This window comes from Hyla sarda, chromosome 5 (assembly GCF_029499605.1).
Source record: "Hyla sarda isolate aHylSar1 chromosome 5, aHylSar1.hap1, whole genome shotgun sequence".
Lineage (NCBI taxonomy): Eukaryota > Metazoa > Chordata > Amphibia > Anura > Hylidae > Hyla > Hyla sarda.
This window is the reverse complement of record NC_079193.1, coordinates 254887139-254910146: the sequence shown is the minus strand read 5'-3', so window position 1 is coordinate 254910146 and position 23008 is coordinate 254887139. Positions and strand designations below refer to the sequence as shown.

The 23008-nt window shown below is 42.1% G+C and overlaps 1 protein-coding gene across 5 annotated transcripts in view; it reads left to right on the top strand.

The window, feature by feature from the left end:
• The window catches only part of CEP192 (centrosomal protein 192), a 208911-nt gene that overhangs the window by 151633 nt on the left and 34270 nt on the right, over positions 1-23008 (top strand). For all 5 annotated transcript variants that reach the window (XM_056521514.1, XM_056521513.1, XM_056521515.1 and 2 more), the window contains 8 exons: positions 2873-2988; positions 3072-3254; positions 8963-9053; positions 10200-10379; positions 10492-10752; positions 12632-12750; positions 13736-13845; positions 17966-18107. In XM_056521514.1, coding sequence (XP_056377489.1) covers positions 2873-2988; positions 3072-3254; positions 8963-9053; positions 10200-10379; positions 10492-10752; positions 12632-12750; positions 13736-13845; positions 17966-18107 — 1202 coding nt within the window. The remainder of the gene's footprint in view (positions 1-2872; positions 2989-3071; positions 3255-8962; positions 9054-10199; positions 10380-10491; positions 10753-12631; positions 12751-13735; positions 13846-17965; positions 18108-23008) is intronic.

Genomic DNA, 23008 nt, shown 5'->3' with positions numbered 1-23008 from the left:
CTGTCGGACAATGTTTTACACAGGTTTTTTTTTATTTAGTTTTGTTAGGCAAATACAGAAGTAGATTCAATGGTACCTGTCATTAGTAATAACAATTTTTTTTTTTTTTTATAGATTAGCCTGTTTGAATAACTTTTATAAAATATTTCTTAATAAAAATGCAGTAACTTTGTGTTAAATTAACCCCTAAAAATTTGGCCACCAGCGGTCCTCCTCCTTGTCCTGCTTGCAGATTGTCTGCTGCAGCAGCCTGGCAGAGACAAGTCAGGAAATGCAGGTGGACCTCAGCACAGTGTATAGAACTATATATTCTGGCTCCTTTTCCCTTTGAGCTGAGCTAGGCTGTAGAGTCATGATGTCTTCAGTGCATAGTGCTAAATATTTCTGCTCCCTTTTGCAGCTGTTGGGCAGAGCTGCGCACACAGTAGAGTTCAGTGCTGCATGGGGGGGGGTCCAAGCCAATCACAGCTGATCACACACTGAACTGCTCTGGGCTGTGTGTAGCAGAGTAAGGAAGGAAGTTCTTCCCAGCAGGGCTTTAGATGTCATGCCTTCTGGTGAAAGCCATATCAATATCAAGGTAGAAAATTAAACAATAATAATCCCCCCCCCCCCCCCTACATGACAGGTACCGTATTTTTCACCGTATAAGACGCACTTTTTCTTCCCCAGTTTGAAAGCTGGTGCGTCTTATACAGCAAATACACATTAAATCCTGTCCTATCGTGGCGGTCCCTGCGGCCATCAATGGCCGGGACCCACGGCTAATACAGGACATCACCATTCGCGGTGATGCCCTGTATTAACCCTTCAGACGCAGCGATCAAAGCTGACTGCCGCATCTGAAGCAAAAGTGTCTGCTCAGTCGGGCTGTTCGGGACCGCCGCAGTGAATTCGCCGCGTCCCGAACAGCTTACAGGACACCGGGAGGGACCTTACCTGCCTCCTCGGTGTCTGCTCCGTGCCGGGATCCCCTGCATGGCCGGCGCTCTCTTTCGTCGTCATCACGTCGTCGCGCACGCCGTCCCGTCATCCAATAGGAGCAGCGTGCGTAGCGACGTGATAGAGGCGACGGAGAGCGAGGATACCCGGCAGCAGAGACGTTCCGGAGCGACGAGGACATCCTGGGGACGCGGCAACAGCGATGGAGGGCGACATCCAGGGCAGCGATGACTGGTCCGGAGCGGCGGGGACACTTGAGTATTACCTCCTATACCAGTGGTCTTCAACCTGCGGACCTCCAGATGTTGCAAAACTACAACTCCTGGCATGCCCGGACAGAATCTTTTTTTTCTAGATTTTCATCCTTTAAAATTGGGTGCGTCTTATATGCCGGAGCTTCTTATACGGCGAAAAATACGGTACTAATCATCATCATTACTGTGGCTAAGAAAAACTGAATAACAAATTGCTAAACATGTTTGCCATTTATGTTTGGTATTGAAGGTCAGCCAAGTGGACAGGTGTAGCATTGTTCATAAAATACAATTTTATATTTTATTCAAATTAGTGTCTTAAAAGACAAACCCTCTTTTAGGCTTTCTGCATAGAAATGGATGTCTCTGAAGGTAAAGACCCAATCTGCGTCCCCACTCAGATTGAAGCATTTTGTCTAACTTACATTATTTGTCTCTGTTGTAAGTAAACTACACTGGACAGCTGCTACATCCTGCTTCAGCTGAGCTTTGCCAGTGCTGGTATGTCTAAAATTGCTGGAGTCATGGCTTTTCCAATCGTAAATGCCTAACATAGGGATAAAATTATGAATGGAGCCTAATTCCTCTTGGAAGGGATAAATTAATTTACATTATGGGTTGCAATATTGAAAATAAAGGGCAGGCGCATCGTGTGCAGGACACTAGGCAACATTGTATAGGAAGAAAAGGAGGTAACAAGAATTCTGACTACCTTGTTTACTTGTGCCGGTGATGCACATTTGTAAGCATCTGTTATTGTCACTTTAGCAGCTCCACCTCTTTTTCATTCTCCTCTTTGGTGTTGATGGCTCCAAATGTGTATAGAGGGAGGGAGAATTTAGAAGATCCCTCTTCATATGTGCGTTAACACCTGCCTTTTGAAATAGACTGAATAGGTGCTTTTTGCACCACTTCTAGTGATTGCAGGAGTTGAGGTTGGAATTTAAAGGGGTTATCCACCATAAGGTGATTTTAGTATGCACCTGGCAGACAGTAATGGACATGCTTAGGAAGGATCTGTGCTGGTCTTGGGGCTAAATGGCTATGTCGTGAGATTACCATAATACTGTGGCTAGCTGTTTGTGAACTTGTATTTCCTGTTTGACTTTTCTTTTTTTGACTACAAATCCCACAATTACGTTTTCCTCCCTCCCACACATCAGCCACCCCACCCATTGAAACAAAAGACCTGTGGTTTTCAATCAGGGTGCCTACAGCTGTTGCATTAGTTGCAGTTGATCTCTCTCCCACCAAGCGATCGCTCCACCTATTGAAGCAGACAGGCTCCCTGTCATCAGCTGACTAGTGAGTCAGGTCTCGGCGGCATTGCAAGCTGGGAAAATCCGAGACAACAGTCATTTTGTATGCTCTTAAAAATAAATATTGGGGTGAAAATCACAGAAGAATTGTGAGAAAACCGTCAAACACAGGTGCAGACACTATATTGTGAACTACACTAACTTTACAACTCCTGTAGCATAGTCAAATAAAATAAAAATTCCTGGAGTACCCCTTTAAACCTTCTTAACATGTAGGCGAAAAGAGAAAATCCAGGAGCAACTGACTGAGCAATAAACACTATCTTGTGGTTGTCCTTGTGTCTTCTTATAGACTTATAGCAATGGCACTACAGATTACCATATCTTGTAGACTTATGTTTGCTTCTTTTCTTACAGTGTACAAATGAAGATAATGTTTTTAGTGTGGATGCAGAAGAACTATTTCTTGGCCCTGAAGAAGAGCAAGTAGTAACTGTAAAATTCACACCTCGGTGTTCTAAGCCTAAACAGAGGTATTTCAGATGAAATGGTGTGTGTAACAGAATCTCCCATATAATTACAGATTCTGTTTACATTTTTATTTTTTTTATCACAGTTGTTTGAAAATTATTGTGCAGCCTTCGGGGCCCCAATATGAAGTTGCATTGATCGGCGAAAGTGAACTACCAATAACCAAGAATTCAGCAAACTTACAGTCGCTGAATAATTCTGATGTACCTCCCATTCTTTCCAATAAGCAGTTCATGTCTTGGGGTGGAGTTGCTCTTGGAAGAGCGGTGTAAGTTGTTTTTATTTTTTTATTTTATTTATTTATTTTTTTACCCAGACACCATTACCTTTCTTCCCATTTCTTCCCTTTTCTTCCCTGTTCCTAACAAGTATACACTGTACCCACTATTGCTGTTCTTGTAAGTGGCCTAAAAAAAGTACTTTGGGTAAGTATGCACTTCTCGCTAAGTTCCTGTTAATAAAAATAAGTAGGACAGTTGCACCTGCATAAACTTTTTTTTTTTTTTTTATTCTAGCTGCTGTAAAAAAAAATATTGTCAAAATACCTGTACAGTGATGGTAGAAATTAATTGTTGCCTATTGTAACCAATCATGTCCACTACAGCCATAAGAGTGGTATCTTTTTTTATTTTACAATAATGGTTGGGCTGAACAGAATTTTGTTGGGTTGAACAGAATTTTGATTTTTGCATTGGGCTTGCCCACTGTTCTTAGTATGTGTCGTATAACAAGAAATAAAAGAAGGGAATTTTATTACTGTCCGTGTAAATCAGGTTCTTTTTATCCACATTTGCCTGGTTATACTTCATGTGCTCCCCCATTTATCAAAGAGGTGCATGTTCTTCATAAATGGTAATTAAAAACAAACAAAAAACCTTACAGCTAATAGATTCCTGACCACTGCAAAATGCGAACCATGCCACACTACATTCAGTTTGTCTTCTTCAATGAGTCCAAATTAATCGTGCAAGTATTTTCATCTTTTTGTCCCACTGTGCAAAAATTAACTACTTGTTACCGCCATACTTGTTAACTACTTGTTAGCAATGATAAACGTCTTTCAAATTTTTTTTCTTTGTTGCTCTTTTTGGGGGAAACCTATACACCCGCCCGCCCACTTTTACCCTGACAGGGGTTAATCTGGGCACGCTGCAGGGGTCGGGGGTGCTCCGTTGGCAGTTCTTGGCTTTTCTCTCCCGGGGGTCCGGCGGGTTCTGGCCTCTGGTTTCCTGCGCAGCACACTTCTTCCTGCGCTCTTTTTATTTACAAAAAAAAATCTTTAGTTTCTCAGTCCATGTTCTTACCCCTCTCTTGTGGCCATTCATTAGATTGCAGACCCTACTTTCTGGTCAATTGTTTGGCTTCCCCTTGTGGCGGCAGACAGTTCTTGCAGTCTTTTGATGTATGCTTTTTACCGGTTTAATCTTGCTGGGTTTCAAGACTTGAGACCATATTAAATGTTATTTTTGGGGGCCACGTTAATATTTGCTTCTGCCACCCTGTTTTATCACCTGAAGAGGCAAAGGTCTCTTTACCAGCTCAGGGATATTGTGCGTGGCATTTCTGCCATGTCATGTCTGCCGCGCCCACAGCCCATTCCAGCCCCTTCCCCAGGGTGAGACACCGGTGGATGCCCCTGCAGATGCATCCGCATCCTTGACCTTAGCTGAGGGCCTTTCCCAGGTGTTTCGTTCTCTTGTGTCTTTAGACATCGTTCCCACTTTGTGGTCTTTATTCCTGGGATGGTGATGGGAAACCGCAGTGGTATCAATTCTCACCCACAGGTCCTTTTGTAGGTCTTCGGAATCTGTGGCTAGTGTGTTGGAAACACATGGGAGGACTCTGGACGAGGGTTCCTGCAAGTGCACAGGGATGATGCCAGTCAGCCAGACTTTGTTTGCATGGTCTCTGGCTCCACCAGGTCGCCCAATGGATCGGTCTCACTCTAATACCCCACTTTCTGTGGGAGGGTTCGAAGGAGTGATCATGTGCATTCAGGAATCTGGTCAGCCATGATTTACTGCTGCGTCGGGTCAACTACCATACACTTCCCAAACAGTGGACGTAATTTCAGGTATCCCTCTTCCAAGGTGTAGTTCTAGGTGAGTCAACCCATGTGCCCTAAGCAATGCGCCACGTACTGGTTCACAGGGTTCCCTGCTTTACCAGGTCCCTCTTTGCATGTCTGCCGCTCTCACGGCTGAAGTGTCTCTCTGTGGGTTCAGTGAACCTGTTATACCATTCAGATTCTCTGCATGTTTCCTGCCCCACTTATCTCCTTCATCTCTTGTATCTGCGACAGCAGTCCTGGTGATGGGCACCATTAGGAATTGGGGTGTGGGCATTTCCTACAGGTTTCATGGCTTTACACGGCAACTGCAGCACTCTGTTCCTCTTTGTAAGAGTGCCACTTTGGTCTGTTTGGGGCATGGTTGTGACACACCATTGGGTGCTGAGTCTGTCTTTCATACTGTGGACTTGGATGTCTGCGATTCCTTTCGTGTCTGCAATCTTGGTTCCTCACTACTATTGAGAGGTATCCATGTCTGTGTCCCTACGTATGTTAGGTCCCTTGGCACTTGTAGAGCCCACCTGCCCTTCTGTCGGTGGTGTGTGCTTCGGACCTTCCTGTAATCTTTTTTTTCCACAGGTCTGTGGCGGTTGAGCACCTCTGTTCTGGCATGGGGCCTGGTGGGGCATCACAGACAGTTCAGCACCCTCCTCCCCCTTATGTCTCCCGGTATCTTCCTGGATTCCTATGCAGTGTGGCTCAGGCGCCTGGTCGATTGCCTTACACATGACTAGACTGGCTCTGTTGGTGCCCATCTGGCCCGGGGTTTCACCCCGATGGGGTGTTCATCTCAATTCTGTTGGTTGCTGTTTGTGTGTGTGCTTCTTCCTTGCATTTGTAGTCACGTCTTTGCATCTTTGCCTAGCTCCAGTGTCCAGGATTCCAATCCCTCTGGGGACACAAATTGGCTCCTCGATATGTTCTCGCAGAGTTCCTGGGGGTTTCGTCCACCCAGTACATTGTCTTTTGCCGCAGGGCGGCTTGTCCCTGCTCCTACAGCTCCTGGTACGCTTTGACAATCCTCCTTCCTCAGGGGTATGAAGATCAGGGGGCTTGGCATGGTCAGTGTTTCATCTCCACCACCCCTTGTTTTCCCCTCCACCAGGGGACTACAGTGGTCCCTCAAGTTACAATATTAATTGGTTCCAGGACGACCATTGTATGTTTAAACCATTGTATGTGGAGACCATAACTGTATGGAAACCTGGTAATTGGTTCTGAAGCCACCAATATGTAATCCAAAAATAGGAAAGTGAGGATTAAACAAACATAAGTAGATAACTAATATAGATAAAGCAAGTCCTTACATATAAAAGTAAGAAAGAGCTGCTGGGAGCTGGAAATTACTGTCTATGTAGAGGACAGGAGCTTCTTCAGGGTCCTGTACAGTACACACAATGTCCTAAAAAGTGAAATGGAGCTGCCCTTACTTGGTGTCCGAAGGAGCAGCTAACTGTGGCACATGTAAAGAGTAGTACAGAACATGTAATACCTCCCTGTACTGTAGGGAAGTGCTACCAGACAGGAATTCAGTGCATACGCTTCAGTAATACAGTACAGGTGTTTTACCAGTGAATGTCCATTCTAATTGGTCAGTTCTTCCAGCCATTGACACGTTTCGCAGATCTGTACTGTCCGTAGCATTGTATGTTGAGTATGATTTCAAGTTACAATGGTCCAGAAAAGACCATTATATGTTGAAACTATTGTATCTTGAGGCCATTGTAAGTTGAGGGATCACTGTATTTCACTTGTTGCTTTCTACTACCGAGATGGAGTAATCTCTCTCTTCCCACTTTATAGGTGGGATATCTAGCTGGGTCCTTTTTTTTCGCGGAGAGCATTCAGTAGAGTATTTTGCTGCCTCTGCCTGTGAGGTTACTGCTTACTATTGCAGCCTGGCTCTCTTCCTGTTTCTTGGTTATCTACTGCTGCTCAGGCAGCCTTTGCACTCCCCTCTGTTGGACGGGTTTCTGCTTTCAATGTGTGGCTCGGCGACAGCTGGTCTAGCCTCCGTCTGTCATTTAGGTCCTTCCATTGCTCTCCTCCCCCCTCGGCACTAGAGTTACCTTTCTGTGCCCAGAGCCTGGAAGTCCCAGCCAGGTCCTTTTGTTCCTCCTTCGTTCTCGTCCTGACTGGTTGTTGCTTCGGAGTGCTCTTGTACACTCGGACGCTGGGGCCCAGGACCAGTTGGTCTTCTTGTCTTGGCCACTGTCCTGGGACACTGTGGAATGCCTTCTTCTCTAGGTCGGCCCTCCTGGTTCTTTGGGCCTTAGTGATGGTTGAGGTTTCGCGCATGTGTAGTGGTCCTGCCCAGATTTCTCTGCGATCTCATTTATGGGGTGATCTTTCTGTACCGCACTACTTCTGTCTCAGAACGGATCTTTGTCACCTGGAGCATTTCGTGGATGTTGGGTTTCCTTACCCTTCGGGTGTAAGTCTTCCGGGAGACTCGGGAACCTCCAATTCGCATTTCTGCCGCTCCGGTGTTCCTGATAATCCTTTTCAGGGTCTTCTGCTCCTTACTTGGCCGTTTATTCTTCTGTGTCCATCTTCCAGGTGACTCAGGAACCTCCATTTCCCATGTCTGTCGCTCTAGTGTTCCTGGATGCCCCTTTTCTGGACATGCCAATTCTTCTTGGCCATTTTTCCCTTCCATCTTCTCCTTGGGGGGCCATGTTTTCTCGAAATGGTGGGCGTTCCGGTCGTCCGGATAACACCAGTTGAGACATGTCACCTCCCAGGTGATCGTAGCAGGCTCCTGGATAAAGATTTTGGGTCTGCAGATGTTCAGATCTTCGATCTTCTGCACCATTTTTCCATTTTTATTTCCCAGCTGGCATAGCCCTCTGTCTGGGTCGGTGTTCCTTAGAGTTGTTTTCCTACCTCCTTCTGGGATGGTTCCTAGTTGACTTTTTCTGGTCTCTCTATGAGGACCGAAGGTTTAGAGTCCCTGCGAAGGACTGCCCTTTCCTTTTGCGGCCCAGTCCATCTCCATGGCTGGGGGATCTTCCGGGAGCTCTTTTTCTAGGCCTGAGGTATCATCCGCAGGCCTTACTGACAAGTGGGTACGGCCTTGGGACTGATTCCCTTTCACTAGTCCCCGGTTTTATAATTACCTGTTGCCGGGGTCGGGTCCGCGCTGCTTCTGGCTCCGGTGTGGCTTCTCCTACCTCATTGCTATGCGCTGCGAGGCGCAATGACTACTGACGTCTTCAACGCGACGTCACTCGTCATTGCGCAGTGCATAGCAACGACGCAGGAGACGCCACACCGGAGCCAGAAGCAGCGCAGACCCGACCCCGGCAACAGGTAATTATAAAACCGTGGATGGGGGAGGCAATGGGGCAGCGGCGCCGATAGCCAGGGGGAAAGAAGCGGCAGCAGCAGGGCTCTAGACCCCAGGAAAGGCAGGGGGAGGGAAGCGGGCAGCGACGGCCTCTCTCTCCCTGCCTTTCTTGGGGGCTTCTGCGGGGTCAGAAAAACCGGGGCTGGGGGAGGCAATGGGGCAGCGGCGCCGGCAGTCTCTGGACCCCATGATAGGCAGGGGCAGAGAATCGGGCAACGACAGCAGGTCTCTGGACTTCAAAAGCGCCCGCTTTAAATCATTGAACTGCAGCGGCTTATCGGCGTATAACACGCATATAGACTTTAGGCTAAAAATTTTAGCCTAAAAAATGCGTGTTATACGCCGATAAATACGGTACCTCACTTCCAGTGGGCGGGTAAATGCTGCCAGGGAGGAGCCGACTTCTTTTCCTAGTGTCAGTGCCTCCTAGTGGCAAGAACATATACCCATCAGTAATAGGTGTCCCCCAATGAAGGCTAGAAGAGATTTTACAATGAGTTAAAAAAAAAAATTCTCCTTTTTATTCATTTTCCCCATGTCAATTAATGTCTTTCAGGCAACAAAAGTTAACACTGAGAAACACGTCAACCATTTCAAGCCAGCATTTGCGCCTCTTAATAAGAGGTCAAGATCAAGACTGCTTTCAGGTATTTTCACTTGCATTTATACTTTTTTCTGCAGTTTGATTTTATAGTTAAAGAAAAAAAAAAGTGGGTGGTTATGCCCCCTAGTTAAACATTCTCAACGTTCTAATATTTCAGTTCACAATTTTTAAGATCTCTGCTCATTGTCTGTAAATAAAGACACTAAATTACTATGCCTGCTTCACCAGAATTTTGACATGTGTTTACATGTCAAAATTTTGGTGGTCTGAATAGGCAACAGATTTATCATGTTGTGCACCAGAAACAATAGTTAAATGCACTACACTTGACGTTATTCATTCTTTTACCCCAAAAAGGGGCGTGGCTAAGGAACGTTTTTAATTCATATTTACAGCAGCAATTAGACACTTTTTGGGGACCGCAGTATTATAAACAAAGCGATTTAATGTTAAAAGTTTTATGGGACAATATATACCATAAGCCACATATAAAAATGAACATGGGCCAAACTTACAAAGTTCAGGCTCAAACTGAGAGGAATGTGTACACTGGCACCTGATCTATTTTTAGATAGTGTATCCAAAATATTAAACGTAAACAGGTTTTCCCTGAAAAACAGTTTCTAATAATCGAAGTGTATATTTTTTTTTGTATTACAAATTATAACTGATTTTGAAGCCTATTTATTTTATTTCTACATATGTTTTACATTTTTTGTACTGTACATGTGTTAATCAATGTTGGCAGTCGTTTGTGCCTCCATTACCAATTCTACTGTTCTGTCATATGTGAAGTAAGATCAACTACATACAAATAATATAGTCTTTCTGTGGCTAATCTTGTGAGGCACTTCCTGCAGGCATCTTAAGATAAAACTATATATTAATGGTACATTCACACACTCCTATTCTGCACATTTTCTGCAGCTGTTTTCTACCCATTGAATTCAGTTGGTCACAATTGTCAGCATTATACATACATGTGAATGTACCCTGAAGGGTCAGTTCACACATACTTATTTTTTGCTGCGGCAGATTTTGCTACCCAATGAAGTAAATGGGCAGAAAAATCTACTGCAGTAAATTTGCAACAAAAATCGGGATGCGTGAACTAACCCTAAAGATGTGTTCACATTTACAGTGTCCTGTGCATCTTTCCTGCAGATTGTAATCTTATTGTGTTTTCTAGTTGCAAAGCACGTTTGGTTCGGAAGAACGTTTGACTAACAATCGTGATCTTACAATTCGTCCAAAAGAAGATTCTTGTGTTCAGCTGATGTTTTCACCTACACGCATAGGTTGTATGTTGGCTAAGTTGGAGATCAAGCAATCTGGCATAAAACCCTCACAGCCGGGAATTAAGTTTACTGTAATTTTATATATATATATTTTTTTTTTTCAGAAAGGGTATAGGGTTTTGGTTTCAAGTTCTGAAACAATAAACTCTTTTTGTTGCAACATTTTTCTTCCTTTTCTCTTAGATACCCCTTTCTGGTTATGGTGGCACAAGTAACGTGATACTTGAAGGAGTTCAAAAGCTGTCGGACAACTACATGATAACACTAAGTGGTGTGATGCCTGATCGTGTGAGCAGGGGTAACATCTCAATAATAAACACTGGTTCCAGGGCAGCATATGTTAAAGCTGTGTGCTTTGCGAATGTACAGAAAGGTCTGCTAATGGATTCTGACTCTTGTTATGTCACTCCTGAAAAGTTTGTAATGAAAGAAGGCACCCAAGAGGTAGGTGGTTTAATTTTTTATTTATTTATGTTGTTCTTATGAAATGACATCTTTACAAAACACAACCTCCACCCCCCCCCCCACTTGCCTCTGCAGTGATGCAGCACGGGAGATATAGGCTGTGTCAGTGTAGTGCAGGTCTTACTGTTTAATGCTATTCAGTAGCATTGAACAGTGAATGCAATCTGATTGCATGTAAAAGTCTTAACCCCTTAAGGACGTAGGACGTAAATGTACGTCCTGGTGCGGTGGTACTTAACGCACCAGGACGTACATTTACGTCCTGTGCATAACCGCGGGCATCGGAGCGATGCCCGTGTCATGCGCGGCTGATCCCGGCTGCTGATCGCAGCCAGGGACCCGCCGGCAATGGCCGACGCCCGCGATCTCGCGGGCGTCCACCATTAACCCCTCAGGTGCCGGGATAATGGCCGACGCCCGCGATCTCGCGGGCGTCCACCATTAACCCCTCAGGTGCCGGGATCAATACAGATCCCAGCATCTGCGGCAGTGCGCGATTTGAATGAATGATCGGATCGCCCGCAGCGCTGCTGCGGGGATGCGATCATTCATAACGCCGCACGGAGGTCCCCTCTCCTTCCTCCGTGCGTCTCCCGGCGTCTCCTGCTCTGGTCTGTGATCGAGCAGACCAGAGCAGAAGATGACCGAAATCACTGATCTGTTCTATGTCCTATACATAGAACAGATCAGTATTAGCAATCATGGTATTGCTATGAATAGTCCCCTATGGGGACTATTCAAGTGTAAAAAAAAAAATGTAAAAGTAAAAAAAATTTAAAAAATCCCCACCCCCAATAAAAAAGTAAAACGTCCGTTTTTTCCTATTTTACCCCCAAAAAGCGTCAAAAATTTTTTTTAGACACATATTTGGTATCGCCGCGTGCGTAAATGTCCGAACTATTAAAATAAAATGTTAATGATCCCGTACGGTTAACGGCGTGAACGAAAAAAAAAAAAGTCCCAAATTCCTACTTTTTTAATACATTTTATTGAAAAAAAATTATAAAAAATGTATTAAAAGTTTTTTATATGCAAATGTGCTATCAAAAAAAAGTACAGATCATGGCGCAAAAAACGAGCCCCCATACCGCCGCTTATACGGAAAAATAAAAAAGTTATAGGTCATCAAAATAAAGGGATTATAAACGTACTAATTTGGTTAAAAAGTTTGATTTTTTTTAAGCGCAACAATAATATAAAAGTATATAATAATGGGTATCATTTTAATCGTATTGACCCTCAGAATAAAGAACACACGTCATTTTTACCATAAATTGTACGGCGTGAAAACGAAACCTTCCAAAATTTGCAAAATTGCGTTTTTCGTTTTAATTTCCCCACAAAAATAGTGTTTTTTGGTTGCGCCATACATTTTATGATATAATGAGTTATGTCATTACAAAGGACAACTGGTCGCGCAAAAAACAAGCCCTCATACTAGTCTGTGGATGAAAATATAAAAGAGTTATGATTTTTAGAAGGCGAGGAGGAAAAAATGAAAACGTAAAAATTAAATTGTCTGAGTCCTTAAGGCCAAAATGGGCTGAGTCCTTAAGGGGTTAAAGTGTAAAACACAAAAAAATTTCAAAAAGGATATAAAATAAAAAAAAATCACTTGTTTTCTAATTTTTCACCAAAAAATTAAAATAAACATATTTGGTATTGCCACATGCACAATTGTCCGAACTATTAAGGATTATGATGATCCTTCACGGTAAACATAAAAAAAATTCAGATTTTTAATCACATCCTATATTAGAACATTTTTTATGGACAGATAAATGGATATTCTTGTCTATGTATTATGTATGTGTCTATTATTAATACTAGATTTACTTTTTGTTAATTTTTATTATAGATTGTTACTATATCCTACAATGGTGCAGGACTAGGGGAATGCCTTCAATCTAGCACATCGCTGTTATGCACGGTTTGTTTTTTCTGTGGTGATGAAGTTTCCAGACAGCAGTTTCGCAGGTAAAGTGTTAATGTGCTGTGTATTGTATTAAAAACAGCAGCACAACAAGCGCTTACCAAGGCTCAACTTAAACACTGTTACAGGGCTTGCCCAACCATTATGCCCCTAAAATACAGGTGTTTTTTTTTATATGAAAGAGAGGCCCTACCCTTTTCGCAAATGTATATAACAAAGTATTTACAATGCCTATTTAAAGGTACTGGCATGTAATGACATCATATTTTTATTACTTGTAATAGGAAGCAACTTTTTTTTTTCTAAAGAAAGCGACCAGTAAGGTAATTATCATCACTGCTGTTCAGTTTATTTTAATATCTCTTAGGCTATGTTCACCACATTCACCACAATGTTAACTTTTATGTAGCAGAATTTCTGAGCTGAATTTTTCCTCTGGATTCTGCATGGAAATTGTGCCGTGAGAACATAGCCTAAGCCTATAAAAAGCCTCATAAAAAGGAATCCTCCCTGGAGATGTTGCGGGTGAAGATTCTATCTGTAGGAGGCATTGGCAGAACAAACCAGTGTGTAGACCACTTGGAAATGCAACATCTCCGTATACGGCAATGCATTTCCAAGAAGATTCTGCTTAAAGGATGAACATGTTCATTCTTATGGGGGAGTCTTGGGTCTGGAAATTCCGTAGTGTGAATTGTGCAGCAGAATCCCAGTGAAAACTTGCTACACCATATTTTCCGGAGAGGAATTTTTCTCGGAAAATATGTAGTGTGAATAAGCCTTAAGTCTATAGAGACCATCTCCTGCACCAAGACTCTGAGATTGTAGTGAACCAGGGAGGGAAGCACTCAGCTGGGTTCTCCTCCTGGCTTTATCTAACAAAAGTGGGATTCTGAGCACCCAGACCCTAACCAAACAAAGCTTCTGACGTGTCTGTGTGACAGAAACACTTTAAGAAGTGTATCAGTAGCTGAATAGGTAAGGCTGTATTGATATCTTCTATATTTTAACTCCAGTTTTTCATAACAGGGCACTGAAATACAAACCCGAATCTGCACAAAAAAACATTGCTGAGAATACAAAGTTAAAAAATATACAATTTGATGAAGAGTTTCGCGGTGAGCATTTTGTGTCCGAAGGTGAGTTAAATCTGCAGCTTATTTAACAGGTTCTAAACAAAGAAGCTGTATTTCTTGCTGGGATTTGTCGCTTGTGTTATTGGGGGACACAGAAAGCAGTGGGTATAGGCTGGTGCCACTAGGAGACCACACTAGGCAAAAGGTCCTCCCATACAGGCCATATTTTTATAGGAGACACAGATCTCTCATGCTTTACAGGTCTGCTACCTTTTTAACTTAAATGGGTTAACTTTTTTAACTTTAACTTGCCAGGCACTTTACATTAAACCAGTTATCCACCATAAGGTGATTCTAGTACGTACCTGGCAGAAAATAATAGACATGCTTAGGAAGGATCTGCACTTGTCTTGGGGCTAAATGGCCATGTTGTGAGATTACCATAATACTGTGACTAGCGCTTTGTGAACTTGTATTTCCTGTGTGACTTTTCTTTTTTTGACTACAAATCCCACAATTCAATTTTCCTCCCTCCCACACAACAGCCACCCCACCCATTGAAACAAAAGACCTGTGGTTTTCAATCAGGGTGCATCCAGCTGTTGCATTAGTTTCAGATTGATCCCTCTCCCACCAAGCAATCCCTCCACCCATTAAAGCAGACAGGCTCCCTGTCATCAGCTGACTAGTGAGTCAAGTCTCGGCCGCATTGCAAGCTGGGAAAAATCTGAGGCAACAATCATTTTGTATGCTGATAAAAATAAATATTGGAGTGAAAATCACAGAATTGTGAGAAAACCGTCACACATAGTACAGACACTATATTATGAACTACACTAACTTTATAGCCCCTGTTGCATAGTCAAATAAAAAAAATTCCTGGAATACCCCTTTAATATTACTTTTGTTTCTCTTGTGGGGATAGAAGTTTATCTACCCCCAGAAGCAGGAGACCAGGCAGCATGCTGGCCTGATTTTTATTTATTTTATTTTGCCGCCGCTCACACATCCTCTCCGCTGCTGCTGTAGATTGGAAGGCCAATACCCCACTCACTTAGAGTGCAGGGTTATTGATTAGGTCGACCTGTGCGCACCTGACTTGGGTCTCTTTCCCGTGGGATACCCAATCCTGCCCACATCCATGGTGGTTTTCCTGGCCGTTTTTATTGCATTGGTCCTGCATTCCCACATTCTCTATTGTTACCATTGGTAATGAGGCTGTCTCTTCTATCTCCTACTGAGTATCCTGCTTGAACCCTTGCCAGCAAAGCAGCAAACACTCACTGCAGCACAGTATCCTGTTCTACTCCTCAGACAGCAGTCTCTGCATGTGCTTGCCATCAAGAGATGCAGGAAGGCCCTATTCTTCCCCAGTTTCTCATCCATGGCTCCCTGATTCATCTCTGTCCAAGCACCTTCCAGCACTTTAAGCCCTAATTTGTTTTAAGTAGGCAAGAAAATTGAGTCCTATCCTGTTCCACTATACGAAATTCCTTTCCATTTGGGGTGTAATTGTGGATGCTGGTTCCAGCTCCCTGCTTGAGCAGTTATTTGCCTCTGCATGTGGATGAATAATGCATTTTATACTTCCTTACTTTTTCTGGGTTTACTCCCGTTTTGCAGTTGACTGCATTTCTTCCTATAAGTTGAGCAACACAAGACACCCCCCGACCCCCCCCCCCCATCTCATGCTGCTTACTGCTAATATAACGTTGTGTTGTGTGCCCTTTACACAACACACAGTATCCTTTTCATCCTTCCAATGGCGGAGTAGCAGCTCTAGCCACACTGCCCACTTCTGCCACACAGAATACCTGATATCACCAAAAGACCTAAAGAATAAAACAAGTATACAGGGGACCAACTTTGCTTCCCCTGAACCTTCTCCAGTAGATGTGGACTTAATGTCCTTTTGGACACCTACTTCCTTGGTCTGTTCCCCCCAACCTTCATTGTGTGAACTACCTCCTCAATTTCTCAATGGGAAAGGCTTCAGGGGTGTTGTCTACAGTCCACTGTAGTTCTCATTGGCAATTGTTTAGCTGACTTGTTACTTTTTTGCCAGGGGCTATTAGATTTCAGTAGCATTATAGTTGTTAGTCATTGACCTTTCTTTTCACTGGGGTTTTTCATTACTCTAAATCCTAATGTGGCCAGCTCTTCTAACGTTCTTGCTTTTGTCCATTTGGCCTGGCAACCTCCCCTCATATTTTGAGTGTGCTTGACTCTCTCCATCCTGGTTGATTCCTTCAGCATCTAAACAAACAACAAAAAACGCGGTCTTGAATGGCTGGAGGTGCTCAACCCCAAATACGGTTGTGCATTTATACTGGGGGAGCAGATCCTGCCCTTATAGTCCTTTGCTAGGGGCGATCCACAGCATAAAAATGCATACAATGGAGGATGCCTGCAGCGGACTAAAAGTGCCACTATAGGATCCTACACCAGATAGACGGTGTGGATGTGTAACAATTAGAATAATACAATACAGGATTATGGGTGCACTACTGTGGTAGATGTATACAATGACATTGGCTATCCCTCAACACTGATGTTAAATTTGAGACATTCGCCAGTATATCCTTGTATGAAGGACATACCAGAGCCCGCATCTCCCTGGGGATCCTCTTTTGGGAATACTTCCCATTACATTCAGCATTTCACAAGGGAATTTTGGCCTGCTGTAATCCTCATCCACTTTTTCCCTTGTGGCGTAACATTCACCCCACAAGGGGAGTCTTTTCAGTTGTTGCTCCCTTGACACCCTTGACTTAGTTGAGGTTGTTCTGGATGAAGGCTTCTCCACCAGCCGAATACACAGAAAACTTTCAGGTCCTGTTTATTCCTGATCCTAGCTGTATTATGCCATCTATTTTTTTTCCCCACACCAGTGTTTGGTTCATGAGGGTTTGCCTTGTTAACCTCTCCTTGATGTGGACAGTCTCTACAGAGCTTGCTCATTGAGCCCCCATGCCCTATTCTAGTTGTTCATCTGACCTAGCTAGTCATTGTTTCTGTGGTAGTCCCATTCACTTAGTGTGTGAGTTGGCAATTCCCCTAGCTTTTCTTCATCTGGTCCTCTCCTTCCTACTGAAGGTGGTCGATTCCATCTTATACCAATAGTGGGGAAACAAAGAAAAATCATACTAAAGGATAGCATTGTTAAAACATCGAAAATTACACAGACTTACAGGTGAGAGTTTACTTCAGGGAGATGTTAAATTAATCTTACAGATTTATTTTTAATTGGGTTACTGTAAAACATATGTCAGAGGTGCAGTAGACCTTGCATATCTAGATTTTAGTAAGGCTTTTGACACTGTCCCACACAGTGAAATCTTTGAGTCTGGATCCAAATATTGTTGAATAGATTTAGCAGTGGCTAAGGGACAGACAACAGAGTTGTAGTCAGGGGAGGATATTCAAAGTGAGGTCTTGTTACTAGTGGGGTAGCTCAGGGATCAGTGCTTGGAACCATTTTGTTTATTATGTTTTAGTGATATTGCAGAAGGTCTCTATTGTAAGGTGTCTTTTTGCTAATGACAAAGATTTGTAACCAGCTTGATAATACAGCCCCAACTGCAGTATCTGAGGAGAGGAATTTATGGTTTATTATTTCAAAAGACTAATAGGAAGCAGACAATGTCATAGAGCAGCAGGAAATTCTAACAGAATGCTTTGCTCTGTAGGGAGAGTTAATAGAGGGTCTCAATAGGATAAGAGAAGTGCTCATGTTGTTGTACGGAGCACTGGGGAGACCTCACTTGGAGAATTGTGTGCAGTACTATAGACCATGGGGAGATTTATCTAAACCTGGGCAGAGAAAGAGTGGTGGAGTTTCTTAGTCATTTTCTGTACTTTTTCTGGATAAGCTCCTATGTTGATTAAATGGTGCCAGGACAGGCCATCATTATTTAACCATCATGGCTTTGGACGATCTTATCCCAACATGACAAACCATGCTGCTACCTGGGGAAAACTGTGGTGAGCAGAAATTTGTTCACTGCATTTCAATGTTTTATATTGCTAGTATATGTAGTGCAACAGTCCCTTTTTTTTTATTTTGGTATTTAAATATTGCATTGAATTTTTTGGGAATAAGAGAAATGCTAAATGATCAGATTACAATATTAGTTACTGCTTAGCTACAGAATGTAAAAAAACAGAATCTGTTTTATTTCAGTGTATGATTTGCCACAGAGACCAAATGATGTTCAGCTATTCTATGGGAATATGCAGAAAGTTACACTTTCTGTATTTGGAAGTGCTTCAGAAGTGAATAATCGTTCATCTTTGCCGCTGTGTCTAAATGTTAACTTAGCCAGGTAATAAATAATGTTACTTTTGACTTCAAAAGGAACCACAATTGTACTCTCTGAATTTGTTTTACAGGCTACTTCTGTCAGTTTTTATGGAGACAACATAAACCCTAGCATTGACAACTGCCCTGTATATTTATCCCCATTCTAATTACTAGTTACAGTTCATTTGGAAAGTCTTCAGGCCCTTTCTCTTTTTTACATTTTATGTTAAAGCAATGTTCTGTGATGATGATAATAATAATAAATCTCACAATAGCCCACAATGAGAATCTGAAAACAACATTTTAGACATTTTTGCAGATTTTTTAAGAGGAAAAACTAAAATTTTGCATTGACCCTTTGTTATAATACTTGAAATTTAGCTCTTGGGCCTCCTATTTCTCTAGTTCATCTTTAAGGCTGCTTTCACACTATAAAGTTCTTCCATCTTAAAGAGCTGTTATAATGTTCCGTTATGAAAACCCTTAAAAACGGCCATTACAAAATCCCACACGGCCGTTACAAAATCCCTTTAAAGTCTATGGGATTTTTACATTATCAGTTTTAACCCATAATAGCCATTTGTGACAGGAGAGATGCACTATTTTTTTCTCCCGTCACAAAATAGTCAGTTATTAATAACTGACTATGATGGGTTAAAACTGATAATGTAAAAATCCTTAGACTTTAACCCCTTAAAGACTCAGCCCATTTTGGCCTTTTTTTCCTCCTCGCCTTCTAAAAATCATAACTCTTTTATATTTTCATCGCCAGACTAGTATGAGGGCTTGTTTTTTGCATGACCAGTTGTCCTTTGTAATGACATCACTCATTATATCATAAAATGTATGGTGCAACCAAAAAACACAATTTTTGTGGGGAAATTTAAAAGAAAAACGCAATTTTGCTAGTTTTGGAAGGTTTTGTTTTCACGCCGTACAATTTACGGTAAAAATGACGTGTGTTCTTTATTCTGAGGGTCAATTCGATGAAAATGATACCCATTATTACGTACTTTTATATTGTTGTGCTTAAAAAAAATCACAAACTTTTTAACCAAATTAGTACGTTTAGAATCTCTCTCTATTTTGATGACCTATAACTTTTTCATTTTTCAGTATAAGCGGCAGTATGAGGGCTCATTTTTTTGCGCCATGATCTGTACTTTTTTTGATACCACATTTGCATATAAAAAACTTTTAATACATTTTTTATATATATTTTTTTTAATAAAATGTATTTAAAAAGTAGCAATTTTGGACTTTTTTTTTTTTTTTACGTTCATGCCGTTCACATTACGGGATCATTAACATTTTATTTTAATAGTTCGGACATTTACGCACACGGCGATACCAAATATGTCTATTAAATTTATTTTTTACGCTTTTTGGGGGTAAAATAGGAAAAAACTGACTTTTTACTTTTTTATTGGGGGAGGGGATTTTTTACTTTTTTTAACTTTTAATTTAAAAAATTAACATATTTTTTTTTTACACTTGAATAGTCCCCATAGGGGACTATTCATAGCAATACCATGATTGCTAATAGTGATCTGTTCTATGTATAGGACATAGAACAGATCAGTGTTATCGGTTATCTTCTGCTCGATCTCAGACCAGAGCAGAAGACTCCGGGAGCCGTACAGAGGCAGGTGAGGGGACCTCCGTGCGGTGTTCTGAATGATCGGATCCCCGCATTCATTGAAATCGCGTACTGCCGCAGATGCCGGGATCTGTATTGATCCCGGCATCTGAGGGGTTAATGGCGGACGCCCGCGAGATTGCCGGCGGGTCCCTGGCTGCGATCAGCAGCTGGGATCAGCTGTGCATGACACTGGCATCGCTCCGATGCCCGCGGTTATGTACAGGACGTAAATGTACGTCCTGGTGCGTTAACTACCACCGCACCAGGACGCACATTTACGTCCTGCGTCCATAAGGGGTTAAAGGGATTTTGTAAAGGCCGTTTAACAGCAGTTTTTAAGGGTTTTCCTAATGGAACATTATAATTTCTCTTTAAAACGGAAGAACTTTGTAGTAGGAAAGCAGCCTTAGAAGTTTTCACACCTTGACTGGAGTCACTTGTAGTAAATTCTGTTGATTGGACATGATTTGGAAAGACTAAGGGGGAGATTTATCAAAACCTGTCCAGAGGAAAAGTTGCCCAGTTGCCCATAGCAACCAATCTGCTCGCTTCTTTCATTTTTAACAAGGCCTCTGTAAAATGAAAGAAGCTATCTGATTGGTTGCTATGGGCAACTGGTCAACTTTTCCTCTCCACAGGTTTTGATAAATCTCCCCCTAAGTCTTTATGAGGTCTCACAGCTAACAATGCATAACAAAAAGTAGGCTGTGAGGAGTTAAGCACTGCCTTTAGAGCTCAGAAAGAAGTGGCTGGAAGCACAGATCTGGAAAAGGGTATCCTAAATTTTTGCTGCACTAAAGGTCCCAACAGTACAGTGGCCTCCATAATGAAAAATGACTGCTCACTGATGGTCTCCATCCAACCTGAGAGAGCCAGAGAGGATCTGCAGAGTGTAATGGCACAATATTTCCAAATCCAGGTGTGCAAACCTTGTGGTATCATCCCTAAGAAGACTGGACACTTTAAAGCGGTACTCCGGTGGAAAACTTTTTTTTTTTAAACCAAATGGTGCCAGAAAGTTAAACAGATTTGTAAATTACTTCTATTAAAAAATCTTAATCCTTCCTGTACTTATTAGCTGCTGAATACTACAGTGGAAATTCTTTTCCGTTTGAAACCCAGAGCTGTTTGCTGACATCATGAGCACAGTGCTCTCTGCTGACATCTCTGTCCATTTTAGGTACTGTCCAGAACAGCATATGTTTGCTATGGGGATTTCCTTTTACTCTGGACACTTCCTAAAATGGACAGAGATGTCAGCAGAGAGCACTGTGCTCATGATGTCAGCAAACAGCTCTGGGTTTCATAAGGCCATACATAACATGTGAAAAAGATTTTCTGAATGCAATGTATTCGCTCCGTGCATCAGATATTTGGGGTACCGCAGCCAAGATCGCGGTGGTCCCCAGTGGCGGGACCCCCGTGATCAGAAATCTTATCCCCTATCCTTTTGATGTCTAGGGGTGGAGTGCCCCTTTAAAGTTAGCCGACTAATAGGTAATCTAAACACAGTGTAAAGAAAAGCTATATTTAAATTGTACCTGTTGTCAACAAAAACTTTTTTATATAATGTAGATAATACCATTATATGTATATTTGTAATATACATTGGTCAAAAAATTTGTATATTTTTGGGTAAAAAAATGCTGTTCCTGCAGCTATTGCTTGTGTGTCTCTGAGGAGTCCAAATACAGGAAGTGAGGGCAGGACAAACAGGGCTCTGTGCAGGATGCTGGCTTGTCAATCATCCTGATGTGTGAGCCGGGGGCATGTCACAGAGCCTCAGTGTACAGAGCCCTGCTTGTCCACCCTCACTTCCTGTATTTGGACTCCTCATAGAGACACACAGGCAATAGCTGCAGGGACAAAAATATACATATTTTTTAACCAGTGTATATTACAAATATACATATAATGGTATTATCTACATTAAAATATAAAAAGTTTTTGTTGACGACAGGTACATTTTAACCTCTTTCCCCAGAATGCTGTTTATAAACTGCGCTGTGGCATGGCAGGGTTATGAAGCGAGTTCAGGAGCTGAGCTCGCATCATACCTGCACGGTCCTGACTATCAGCAGCAAGGACCCGTGGCTAATGCCGGACATCGCCGTTCAGGCAGATGTCCGGTATTAACTCTTTAGACGCAGTGATCACCATATCTAAAGTTAAAAAAAACATTCCCGGCAGCTCAGTCGGGCTGATCTGTGGTGACACCGCACTGTCCCGATCAGATGTTAGGACACGAGGAGTGTCCCTACCTGTCTCCTCGTTGTCCGATCTCCAATTCACTGCTCCGTGCGCCAATAACACTGATCAATGCTATGCTATGGCATAGCATTGATCAGTGTCTGCAATCAATGTATTGCATGTTATAGTCCCCTGGGGGGGGGGGGGGGGCGCTATAACATTGCAAAAAAAAGTGTAAAAAAAATAGTTACATGTGATTTAACCCCTTCCTTAATAAAAGTTTGAATCGCCCCTTTTCCCATTTAAAAAAAAAAAACTAGGTAAATAAAAATAAATATAAACATATGGTATCGCCATGTGCGTAAATGTCCAAACTATAAAAATATGTTGTAAATTAAACTGCACGGTCAATGGCATACATGTAAAAAAAAAAAAAAATTCCAAAGTCCGAAATAGCATATTTTTGGTCACGTTTTATACCATAGAAAAATTAATCAAAAAGTCCGATCAAAACCCAAATGGTACAGATAAAAACTTCAGATCATGGCGCAAAAAAATTAGCTGTCATACCACCCTGTATGCGGAAAAATAAATAAGTTATAGAGGTCAGAATAGGACATTTTTAAACATTTTTCCTGCATGTAGTTATGTTTTTTTCCAGAAGTAAAACAAAATCAAGCCTATATATGTAGGGTATCATTTTAATCGTATGGACCTACAGAATAAAATTAAGGTGTCATTTTTATCGAAAAATGCACTGTGTAGAAACGGAAGCCCCCAAAATGAACAAAATGGCGTTTTTTTTTTTTTTTTGGCACACAAATATTTCTTTGGGGTTCACTGTAGATTTTTGGGTAAAATGACTGTCATTACAAAATAGAGTTGGTGGCACAAAAAAACAAGCCATCATATGGGTCTGTAGGTGCGAAATTGAAAGGGTTAGGATTTTTAAAATATAAGGAGGAAAAAACGAAAGTGCAAAAATAGAAAAATGCTCAGTCCTTAAGGGGTTAACAAACAGACTGAGCAAATGTGATTTATTTTTTTTTTTTTTTTTTAGAATGTCTACACTCATTAAGAATTTGATATTA